Below are 11,796 nucleotides of genomic sequence, written 5' to 3' on the forward strand. Positions count from 1 at the left end.
CGGGCTCTCAATGCGTCTCTGAACTTGATCAGATTTTACGTTTCCTGCAGAGAGCCGGCGGCGAGGCTGAGACCTGCCCAATAGCCAGACTTGGGGGCTCAGCAAATCTCAGGATATTACAATTACAGCCATCTTTCTTTCTGCCTTTTATTTCCACTCTTGCTCCCCATAGTTCTTTGCAAATGCTTTCCAGAACAGAAAATGAGTGGATTTATAGCGCTGTCTGCAACTGATAATTATTCCAAGGCAGAACGTTGCCTTTGCAAAATAAAATTAAAAAGAAAAGGGGAAAAAAAAAAAAAAAAAAAGGAAAGAAAGAGACGGGGAGAAAAAAAAAAGATAAACGAGTGTAGGAAAAATCCGGCGCAGGATCCGCCGTGCCGGGCGCTGCTCGGCCGTGCTCCGCGGCCGGCGGGGAGGGAGGGGACGGAGCCCGGCCGGCGGGGAGCGGGGTGCGACCCCTCGCCGGGGAGCGAGGGAGGGGAGAGGCGGCTGAACTCGGGCCGGCCAAGTTAGTCCCGGCCCGGGCAAGCTGCGCCCCGCGCCTCCCGCGGGGCTTGGGGGGGCAGGAGCGGGGCTCTCCCCGCTCGCCTCGGGGCGGTTCTACCATTTCGCCATAGTCCAGAAAGAGAGTGTTTAGTCCATAAAGATAAAAGTAAAATTAGAATTAAAATGGCCAAAAAAAAGCCACCCCCGAGGCGCCGGTTCGAGTTTTAACGGGGGGTTATTTTTGAAGCAGCGCGGCGGCTTTGCAGCGGCTTTACGCCCCCCGCGACCGTCCCGCGCGGCGTGGGGGGGCACGGCACGGCGGGACACGCTGCGGGGGGGTGGCAGCGGGATCACGCAGAGGGACACAGGGACACGCACCGTGCGGGGGGGGGGGGGGTGCCCGCCTGCCCCTCGCCAAGCCGCGCTGAGCCGCGCCGCCCTCCCCGGCTCGGCCCGTGTCGCCATGTCCCCCCCCCGCCGTGGGTGTCTGGGTGCGTGTCCGTGTCCGTGTCCGTGTCCGTCCCCCCCCTCCCCATTTTACCTGTGAGGCGCCCGCGCCCAATCAGCGGCCCCGGCGGCGCGGGGCGCGTGCCAATCAAGCGGGGCACCGCCAATGGGAGGGCGGGCGGCGGGTCAGGTGACTCGGCGGCCGGCGGCTCCCCATTGGCGCGGCGCGGCCTGGCCCCGGAGTTGGTTTATGTGCGAGGCGCGGGCGGGCGCCCCGTCAGTGCCCCGACGGCGCCGAGCGGGAGCGCGGCCGCGCTGCGCCTCGCCCTGCTCGGCCCGGCCCGGCCCGGCCCGGCGCGGGGGGCGGGCGCCTCTGCGGGGGCGGGTGGCTTTTTGGGGCTGTTTTGTGGGTTTGGGTTTTTTTTTTTTTTTTTGGTGGTGTTGGTTTTGAGTCGGACGGGGGGTGCTCGCCTCGCTGCCCGCCCGCGGCCGGGGGCCGCGCCTGCCCGCAGCGGGGGGGAGGGGGTGAGGGGGTGCGTTTTGGGGTGGTTTTGTACTTTTTGGGGGGCGGGCGGGTGGGTGGGTGGGAGGAGGAGGCGGGGTGGGGGGGTGGGGGGGCAGGCTGCCGCCGCGCCGACGGCCCCGCGCCCATGACGATGCTGCTGGACGGAGGGCCGCAGTTCCCGGCGCTGGGGGTGGGCGGCTTCGCGACGCCCCGCCACCACGAGATGCCGGGCCGCGACGCCGCCGCCGGCGGGGGCATGGGGCTGGGCCCCTTCGGGGATTCCTCGCACGCCGCCGCCTTCAAGCTGAACGCGGCCCCGCACGACCTCGCCGCCGGGCAGAGCTCGGCGTTCACGCCGCAGGCGCCGGGCTACGCCAGCGCCCTGGGCCACCACCACCACCACCACCACCACGCCGGCCAGGTGCCCTCCTACGGCGGGGCCGCCGCCTTCAACTCCACCCGCGACTTTCTCTTCCGCAACCGCGGCTCCGGCATCGCGGACGCCGCCTCCGGCACGGCGCAACACGGGCTTTTCGGCGGCTCCCCCGGCGGCTTGCACGGCCCCGGCGGCATCCCGGACACCCCGGGCTACCTGCTCTTCCCGGGGCTACACGAGCAGAGCCCGAGCCACACGTCCCCCAACGGGCATGTGGACAACGGGCAGATGCACCTGGGGCTGCGTGGGGACCTCTTCGGGCGACCGGATCCCTACCGGGCCGTCTCCAGCCCCCGCACGGACCCTTACGCCGGCGCCCAGTTCCACAACTACAACCACATGAACATGAATATGGGCATGAACGTGGCGGCCCACCACCACCACCATCACCACCACGGCCCCGGGGCTTTCTTTCGGTACATGCGCCAGCCCATCAAGCAAGAATTGTCCTGCAAGTGGCTCGACGAGAGCCAGCTGAGCCGGCCCAAGAAGAGCTGCGACAGGACTTTCAGCACCATGCACGAACTGGTGACCCATGTCACCATGGAACACGTCGGGGGGCCGGAGCAGAACAACCACATCTGCTACTGGGACGAGTGTCCGCGGGAAGGCAAATCCTTCAAGGCAAAATACAAACTGGTGAACCACATTCGGGTGCACACGGGGGAGAAGCCTTTCCCCTGCCCCTTCCCGGGCTGCGGCAAGATCTTTGCCCGCTCCGAGAACCTCAAGATTCACAAGCGGACTCACACAGGTAAGGCCCGCGCCTCCCCCCCGCGCCCCACCCCGCCCCGCACACGCCTCCCGCGGAGCTGCGCGGGGCTGCGCGGAACGGCCCGGCGGCCGCCGCTCGCGGCCCCCTGCGCGCCTCTGCGGAGGGAACCGTAGAAATGCTAAGGAAATCTCGTTTTCGGTGGCTTCCGCTCTTTTTTCTTTGATTTTTGGGCCTAATTGGCTTCTCCCTCAATTAAATCAGCGATACATTTGTAAAAGTATTTTTATTTGCAGCCCCGGCTTCCTTTCAGCCCTCCGCACGGGGAGGGAAGAGGGGAGGAAGGCAGGAAGCAAACGTATTTTGGCTTGTATTTTCGAGTACGTCTTGTAAAACTGTCGGAGCCGCTGAATTTATCTCGGGTCTTCTCCCACCCCGGGCTCGCCCAGCCGCCGTCCGGGCCGGGGCCCAGCGCGGGCCTGGCGGGAGGTGAATCAAAAGTAATAAAGGCTGACCTGAATTTCTCCAACACGTAACAAATCCTGCTGTCCGTCTTCCCCTTCTTCATTTTTTGTGGTGCTTGTGCATCCCCGAGGTGGGGCGAGGGGGCAGAGGTTGACCTGGAAGGAGGCAGGCGGATATGGAGAGGGGAATGGCCCTCCTTCACCCTCTCTGAATTTCACAGGTGAGAAGCCCTTCAAGTGCGAGTTTGAGGGCTGCGACAGGCGCTTCGCCAACAGCAGCGACAGGAAGAAACACATGCACGTCCACACCTCGGACAAGCCCTACATCTGCAAGGTGTGCGACAAATCCTACACCCACCCCAGCTCACTTAGGAAACACATGAAGGTAATCACCCCTGCGCCCCAGCCCTTTCTTCCCTGAGCAGGGATGCTCAGTCGCTGGCGTGCTCAGGGCTCGTTTCCCCGGGCCAGGGCAGAGCCTGGTGCCTGCCCCAGCGCTCCGCACTCCCGGCATGGCCCGAGCGGTCTCCGGTGTCTAGGCCCTGGCTGGAGCACAGCCTGGGGAAATGGCGTAGTTTCTTTTTGTGCTCCCACCGGTGCAAGCGCTGCCCGGTTTCCAGAGCGTGGCTCGGTGCTGGGGGGTTGTGTAAATGCACCCCGGCCTGTGGCTGCAGCCCCCCATGCCGGGACGCTGCAGAGGAGTGGCCAGGAGCCGAGGCAGGCGGTTGCCGCCAGTGGTCAGGGTGGCCAGCAAGGCATGAACCGCCAGCTTGCCGGGCAGGGGCTGAGCTGGGGGACCCCAGTGTCCCTCCTGGATGGGGGAGCATCCCAACCCGGCTCAGCGGGGTGGAGGGGACCCTGAGCTCGCTCCCATCTCTGCCTCTTGGTTTTAGGTGCACGAATCCCAGGGGTCGGACTCTTCCCCTGCAGCCAGTTCGGGGTACGAGTCCTCCACCCCCCCTGCGGTGGGCTCCGCCGGCAGTAAGGACTCCACTAAAACGCCGCCGGCTGCCCTTCAGAGTAACCCCGGCCACAACCCTGGACTGCCCCCCAATTTTAATGAGTGGTATGTGTGAAGGCAGCTGCTGCCCGGCCAGAGACTGGACCAAATGCATTGGGAACAACGAAAAAAAAAAAAAGGACAAACCAAGCCAACAGCAGCTGGCTCCCATGGAAAGGGAGTTTCCACACCGACGACCGCATAGGGCTACACCTAGTTAACTGCCAGGATCCGGAGGGGGGGTCTTTTATTATTATATTATAATTATTACTATTTTTTGCAAGCCCAGACGCTGGACTAGCCATGTCCTTTTCTCAGGATTGGATTTTTTTTTTTGTTGTCATTTTTTGCAGTCGCAGTCGTTTCTTTGATATTTTTTTATTTTCCTCCCTGCCCCAGTCCCTTTTCCTCCGATTCCCCACTTTTTTTATTTTTAATTTGTTTTGTTTTTCTTTCTTTCGGTGGGATGTTGACATGAGGATGAAAATTCTCCTTCGCCTTAGTGGTGATTGTTTAAACTTACAGTCTTAAACCGTGCCAAAGTCCTGTTATGTCTTGAACTTTCTAGCTCTCCTGCTGCTTCTTTCTCTGCTCTCCTCCTCTTTCTCCTTCTCTCTCTCCAAGCATTACACTTGTGAATGTATTCTCGTATGATGGGGTCGGTCAGTATTTTTCAGGATGAGGATGTGGTGTTTATTCTACCCAGATTGTGACGTTTAGTATAACAGTTGCCTTTTTGTAATAACTTTTTTTGTAAATACATATCCATGATGCCATATTTATCGTTCGTAATTTAATTATTGATACAAAGTGCCGGGAACTGAACAATATTTATGGGGGAGAAAAAATTGTTTTCTAACAAAAAAAAAATACAAACAACAAAAAAAATTCCAACTCTGTACAGCTTTTGGTTATAACTGCTTTAGCATTAAAAGTTTATTGTTTTGGAAAGAGCCGTTTTTGACCTCCGCCGGGGGCCGGGGGCAGCCGCGGGGGCCTTCGCGGGCCCGGTTGGGCACTGCCGCCGGGGCCGGGCCGTTGTTTTCGGGCTGGCGATGCCGGTTGAAGCCTCCTTCTCGCCGCTGCTTTTTCTCCGGTCCCTTTGTCCCCGCCCTCCGCCGCCCAACGGCTTCGCTCTCCGCCACCCGCCCGAGCGGCCGGAGCCCGGGGCGCGGCGCCGCCGAGGGAGAGCAGCTCCGGGGGCAGCGGGGCCGGCTCGACGGGGAGGCCCCGACGGTGAGTACCGGGCCGGGGCGGCCCCGCGCCCCTTGCATGCATCGCGGGGGGGCGGGGGGACCGCGCAAGCCGTGCAGGACCCGCCGGCACCGGGCTGCCTGCCGGGGGGGGCCCCGGGGCAACTTCGCAGCGCGCTGGACTTTCTCTGTTATCGCCTGGTTTTGGTTTTTGTTTTTTTCCTTTATTCCTGACTAGGATGCAGAAAACACACCCACCCACCCCCGTCCTCAGGAGAGAAAAGGCGCCGAGCAGCGGCATCACACCCGAGAAACTTCAACTCCGGCGCTACCCAGGAGCCCCAGGCAGGCAGAGCGACGGTGGAAGCAGCCCCCGCCCCCCGTCAAACCTCCGTTCCCTCGGCGGCCGGGAGACGCCCGTGGGGGCCGGCCGGAGCTCCGGCGGGGATGCAGACGGGCTCCTGCCCCGGCGGAGCGCGGCCAGCTCGGGCGTGCGGCTCCACAGCCGCATCCTCGGTCAGACAGCGGGGACCTGACCACGGGCTGAGCCCAGCTGGGGGGGGGGGGCAGGGACACCCACCGCAGGCTCCGCATCTCCGCTGACCGGGAGAGACCCCAGACGGGCCCATCTTGAACTTGACTTGGGGCACTGCGGAAGGAACGGGGCGGCCCGTCCCCTCCAGCCTGCCGCAGGGTCTGCTCGGGCGAGCAACCCGTGAAACCCTGCATGCTTTAAAAATGAAGTTTAAACAAATCTTAAATCTATCCTTTTCTCCCTCAAAAAAAAAAAAAAAGGGGGGGAAAAAAAAAAAGGTTTGGCGGGCAGAAAAAGACAGGAGAAAGGTGGATCGCAGCCTCTGCGCTGCACATCTTAAAAAAATAAATGCCCCGAGCCCGGTGCAGGCAGGTTTCCCGCTTCTCCCTGCCCAGTCTGGCCCCATTAAAATAGTTCCCTTCGGGGTGCCCCGGCCAGACATGGATCTCCGGTTCTTGTTTGCTGTGAAGTCTTTCTCTCGCTGTGCGCAGAGCCGAGCCCGGGGGCTGGACGCCGAGCGCTGCCGGGCCGGGCCCTTCCCCGGGGGGCGAGCGGGGCCGCCCCGCACCGCGGCGGGCGAGGAGGAGCGGAGCCGCCGGGGGCCGTCGGGTTTTCCTCGGACACCCACCTGGGTCGTGTCTGCGTCGCTCCGGACCGCGCCAGGCTTGGAAACGTGCCGGTAGGCTCGGTTTGGTTACTGCTTTGCTCGGTACCGGGGAGGCGCGGGGTGCACAGGACTGGATGGCGGAGCGCCCCGGGACCGGGTGCCGCGGGGGGGGGGGTGTCTGCTGCTGTCGGTCCCCAAAACGCCGGCCGGAGCGGGGGGTTCTGCTGTGGCCGGGGTTGTCCGGCTTGGGGAGCCGCGGCTGGGAGGATGGAGCATCCCCGGGCCCCCAGAGGAGCGGCCCCGCGGGGGGCTGGGGGCGGGGGGGTCCTTCTCGGCCCCGCAGCAGCTCCGGCTGGTCCCCGGGGTCCTCGGGCCGGGCTGGCGTACCTGTCCCCCTGCCTGCCCCCGCAGTTGCTTCCTTTTTTATAGCTAGGACTTAAAACCAGCATCCTGGATCATTTGGCTCTCCCTGGGTAGTTAGCCGGACCGCACCCTGGGGCCTCCCCACCCGGCCAGGACTCGCACCCAATATGGGGAAGGGGGGAGCAAACTGTTGTCTGCACCCCACTGAGGTCAGGAGCCCCCTTTGGCCTCTCTGCAGCGCCCTCCCCCCAAAAAAATGGGGCATGGATGGGAGAGGGGCAGCTGGTGTGTGTGTGTATGGGTTGAGATGGAGGAACGAGTTTGGGATGGGTGCAGAAAGGGCTGGGGACCCGTTTGGCTGTGAAATGCGTGCAGAGGTGGGGCAGGGGGGCCGTGTCCCCCCAGCATGGCACGCTGTGCTGCTGGGCGTGTGGTGCCTCTGCCCCACGGGCTGCTGCTGGCCCGGAGACCCCGGGGGTGAAGGCCAGGGAAGAGCTGTCTCACTCTGCTGCCGAGTCCGCAGCTCTCATGGACGAATAAGAAGGGTTTTTCTGTAAAAAGAAGCAAAAAGGCTCTGTTCCTCGCCCTTGCTCATTGCAGGGAGATGAGAGAGTCCTAGAGCGGGAAGGATCCTTTTTTGCTGATTTCCTAGGTGGGTTTTGTGAGTTGGGGTGAGACAGGTCATGATTTTCAATGCCAGGGCCTGGCAGCGGGGACTTGCGGGCATTCCCTGTGCTCACAGCTCGGGTGAAAGCGTTACAGAGCCGGCTGGGGCAGGACAGCACTGGCAGAGCAGGTGCCATGTTAGCTCAGCTTTTCGTGTGTCATTAATAATGGGTCTTGTGTTGCACCCCAGAAGAGTCCCAGGACTGTTCACGAGAAGGGGCTGTATTCTGCTGTCCTCTTCCAGACTGGCAGCTCCCTTGAAGTTAGTGTGCTTGCTTGTATGAGTGGGATTAGGTGGATTTGTCCCCAAATAAACAGAACTCGGGATGGTTTTCTAAAAGGGGTAATGTTGATTCATTGTGCTATAAAGAATCTAAGCAGAGGCAGGCGATGAGCTGGAGCCGTTCCTTCTCCACCACGCTTTATGAGCCATGAATATTTGGATTCTTTTGGTGTCATTGTTTTTGCATATCTGTCTCTGTGTCTGGTGTAATCCTATGAAAATAATATTACTTTTTTTCAAGCTTTGTGCGTGCCATTAGCAGCTAGTGGTTGCACACAGTGCAAAGGCAGAATCCTGAAGGCATTTGGTCAGGTTGTGTTCAAGTGTCTCGGCACTACGGCACCAGGAATTAAGTTTCTGTAGTAACTCTGTTGGGTGTAAAGCTCCAAAGCAGTGGATAGGGTGTATAGTATTGTGTGTTAGCCTTTTTTTTTTTTTTTAACATAACATTTCCAGATTAAAAACACCACACACCAACAGCAGCTCTTTTAGCTGAGCCTAACTTTCATGACTGATAAAACCATCCCTGTTGTTTATGCTGTTAGGATGATCAAACTATGTGACAAATATCTCTGCGGAGATGGAGTCTTGTTTTGGAGAGGTAAAACTCTAGAGAAAGCCTTAAATTCTTTGCAGAAATCTAATTTTATTGTGGAGCGTGCAGAAGGAAATAATTTGTATTGTGCTGACTAATCTGTACACCCCCTGAACTAAGACACTTGGTTAACCTTGCTATGCTGTTTGCATGGATTAAAAATATAATCTGTGTCTTGCAAATGCCTGCTCACCTGAACATAACTGCAGGCAGTAAAAATGCTTGTGTAAGATCTTATGCTGGTGAGTGAGAATGGCAAAGCAAGGACCTGACCTGCAGACTTGATAGGAGACGGTTTAGGATGGCTTTAGAGACATCTGTTCTGTACTAGCCCTGGAAAAACCCTCTGCAGAAACCGGGGGAGGCAGTTGTCTAAGGAGGCACAGATGTATTTTAATATTAAGATGCTAATTTTTATTCTTAGTAAAGAAGGTTGTGTGTTGCGTAGGTTTTCTTTTATCTGATGCTTTGGTAATGTTTCTCCATTTCAAATGTTTGTGTGAAAAGAATCTTTAATAAAAAGGGCTGGAGGAAAAAAAAAAAAGAGTTTAGCTGAATGATTTTGTTTTGGCAACTTGTTCAATAGTGGCAGCTTTGAAATTGCCAAAGCTCGACTTTGAAATGGTTGAATGGGTGATACGTGGAGTTCCTTTTGAGGGAGACCCAGCCTGCTCGCTGGGGATTCGTCCTGTGTGTGCTGGGCAAAGCAGCCTGACCTGGGACAGTCGGGAAACTCAGAGAGGGGAAAAGTCACCGGCGGTCCTGCAGGCTGGAAAGAGGTTGGGGAAGCTGGAGGGGCTTAATGGCTGAGGAGCATAAAGGATACGTGCAGAACAGGGCTATTCCCATGGTTTTGTCCTTTTTCAGTGTGTCGTATAATCTGTGTTTGGGCCTGTGGTAGTCCTGCAGAATCAAAATGGCTCTTAGGCGGGGTTTTTTGGGCACTTGGTGTGGCAAAGCAAGGGGCTGGGCAGAGGTCCCGAAGCTTTTGAGGGGGCTGTGCCTTACCTGGTGTCTTCGTCTCTGGTGTTTGGGCAGAAACTGGTCTGTGGGCAAGAAAAAAGTGGAACGTTGACAGGGTTTGGTATGGGGGGGAAAAAATGTTTTGCTCTGGAGCCTGTGTGGAGGGCTCTGCCCGGGCAGGTGCGGGGCTGTCACTGCTCCCCGTGTTTCAGACGGAGCGGAGTGGGGTTTCGGAGCAGAAATGAGTGTTGTGCTTTATTCACAGGCTGGGATGTGGCCTTTAACTGGCAGGGTCACAGCAGGGTAGAAAACGTCAGGATTTTGGTTTCTGCTAGCCGTGGGCTTGCTGCATTTGTATGTCACAGAGAATAACCACTTTGGAAAATATAGCTACAGCCAGAAACGTTCGAGAGGCAGTGAATCAGCGTATAGTATTTGCTTTAGATAAAATTGCCTACTTATTTCTCTTCTTTAAATTCCTCCCAGTTTCACTAAGACATTATTCCAGTGCAAAATCTTGTGGTTTTGTTGTTTGTTTTTTTTTTTTTTTTTTAAAGAAGTATTTTTGCTGCTTTCTGTAGTTTACATAGCATAATTCTTTTACTGTCTTGGGCAAGGAGATGTTCTTTTTGTTTGCTTTTTTCCTTATTTTCATTTGCTTTGTGTTTGGTTTTTTACCTGTGTTAGTAGAATGCAGTTGAATTTAGGATGTCCACCACTTCACTGTGTTCTTACTGAAAATAAACATTTCTTTTGTTTGCATTTAGCATCCTATTAAATCCATGAACTTGAACTTCTCAGTAATTATTGATAACCTCAAGAAAAAAGTAAAACTTGTGTTGAGATTGATGAGAGAAACTCAGTCTTAACTATAGAAAAAATCAGAGTTTGGACTCAAATATTATCTTTAATTAAGAGAAATATTTCTGTGCAGCAGATTATGTGACTAAAGTTCCTCTGATGCATGCAGAGTTGCAAGGATTGTGCTCTGAGTGCTCACTGGTGCTGAAGGCAGCAGGCAAATGTTCCCCAGAATACTCATTTTTCCCATAATATTTATTTTTACTAGAAAGAAGATGCTGCAGGAACTTGCTGAAACCGTCAATCATAAATACTTAAAAATCATGTTCCAGGCACCCCTGAAATGGAATTGCTTAATTTGACAAGATTCCAGAAAGAAAAAGAAAGTGGATATTTTTTTTTTTCTTTTTCTCCTTATTTTTTTAAGTCCTGTGAGCCTCACTGGCCATATTTTATTTTGCCTTTCTTTTTTGGTGACAGCTGTGAGGCCAAAGGGGCATATACCTGTGTTTTAAAGTGGAGCTCGAGTTTTCATGTAACTGCCTGATTGTGGAGCTTGACTTACGTTTTAAAAAATGAGGCTATTGATAATATTGCAAGAATTGGCAACACTGCAGCAGTAAAATATATATTTTTTAATCTTGGCCTGCAGAAGTATTTTAAAATAATGCAGTAAGTGGACTGATTAATGGCTTTGCATCACTCATTTTCTTTTTAAAATGAGATAGCAATGTGACGTTGCAATCTGCTGCTTTTTTTCTGTTTCCTTTTCGTTCTTTGCTGATGTGGAAGGAGAAGGCAGGCAAAGGACCAAAGGAGTTGAAACTTCACCTTGAAGATACTCCCTGTACCTTCAGGAGGATGCTGGGCTGAGATTAAAATAAAAACGCTCTGTTGGTGCTCACTTTATGTTGCTGAGGACTTGATTTCAGAGGAGTTCCCTGACCCTTTCAAAAATCTCAGGATGGAGATGTTTTTTAAAAAAAAAAGGGGGAAAAAAAAAAAAAAAAGACCTGTGTACCCATTACTTTCTTTTTGAAATTACAAACTGACATGGGGCATTTTAAGAACTATGATTTGGTAAAAGACTTACTGGGTCCTGCACTGAGTCCCTAGCCGTGCGCTGAGCTCTGCAAGCCTTGCCTTGCAGCCATGGTTTCTCTGTACATTTAATACACCTCAACAGCCCATGTAAGCTATATCATGATGTCTGTCATCAGAGGACAGAGAAAAATACAGTGGGCTCCCATCTGGGTCTGCTAAGTGTAATAGTCCCAATTTCAGGCTGTGGCCACTTGATCAGCTTTTTAGAAATTTATAACACAAACTTGAGCAACCGCAGTATTAAAGTAAAATTCTTTGTCTTCTAATTTTCATCCAAGCTAGGGAAAAAAAAATGTTCTTGAGAGCGCAATGGTTTATATCAGCATCTTAGTTTTATCACACTTATATTTCTAGATTTCATTGTTTTGCTGTAGGTTAGGAAATAGTTTCCTTCCAGATTGACAATAAATTGCAGTGAAAGAATTAAGCCAGCATAAATGCCCCCTACAAAGTTTAAAATCACATATGCATCAGTGAAACATTAATGTCCTGAAAATATGTTTTCTTCTTTTCAGTAATTTTCTGTTCTTAATCTCGGACAGTCTTTTGCACAAAAGCTAGTCATCAGTGCCGCAGCGCGAGTAAATCGCACCCGGCAGAGAAGCTGACGCAAGGAAGGGGCATCGGAGAAAT

General features: G+C 54.8%; 1 protein-coding gene across 1 annotated transcript; it reads left to right on the forward strand.

Annotated features, from left to right (window-relative positions):
• Window positions 1-1,586: 1,586 nt before the first annotated feature.
• Window positions 1,587-5,004, forward strand: ZIC3 (Zic family member 3). Its single transcript, XM_074835015.1, has 3 exons — window positions 1,587-2,631; window positions 3,275-3,438; window positions 3,947-5,004. The coding sequence occupies exons 1-3, from the start codon at window positions 1,587-1,589 to the stop codon at window positions 4,127-4,129; spliced, it is 1,392 nt and encodes a 463-aa protein (XP_074691116.1). The 3' UTR covers window positions 4,130-5,004.
• The last annotated feature ends 6,792 nt before the right edge of the window (window positions 5,005-11,796 follow it).

Source organism: Strix aluco, chromosome 10, assembly GCF_031877795.1.
Source record: "Strix aluco isolate bStrAlu1 chromosome 10, bStrAlu1.hap1, whole genome shotgun sequence".
NCBI classification, from domain to species: domain Eukaryota; kingdom Metazoa; phylum Chordata; class Aves; order Strigiformes; family Strigidae; genus Strix; species Strix aluco.

Bases quoted from the DNA above. Each gene is read 5' to 3' on its own strand.
- ZIC3 (XM_074835015.1), top strand. From the start codon at position 1,587: ATGACGATGCTGCTGGACGGAGGGCCGCAGTTCCCGGCGCTGGGGGTG. The intron at 2,632-3,274 runs GTAAGGCCCGCG...TGAATTTCACAG, and splicing joins TCACAAGCGGACTCACACAG to GTGAGAAGCCCTTCAAGTGC. The intron at 3,439-3,946 runs GTAATCACCCCT...TCTTGGTTTTAG, and splicing joins CACTTAGGAAACACATGAAG to GTGCACGAATCCCAGGGGTC.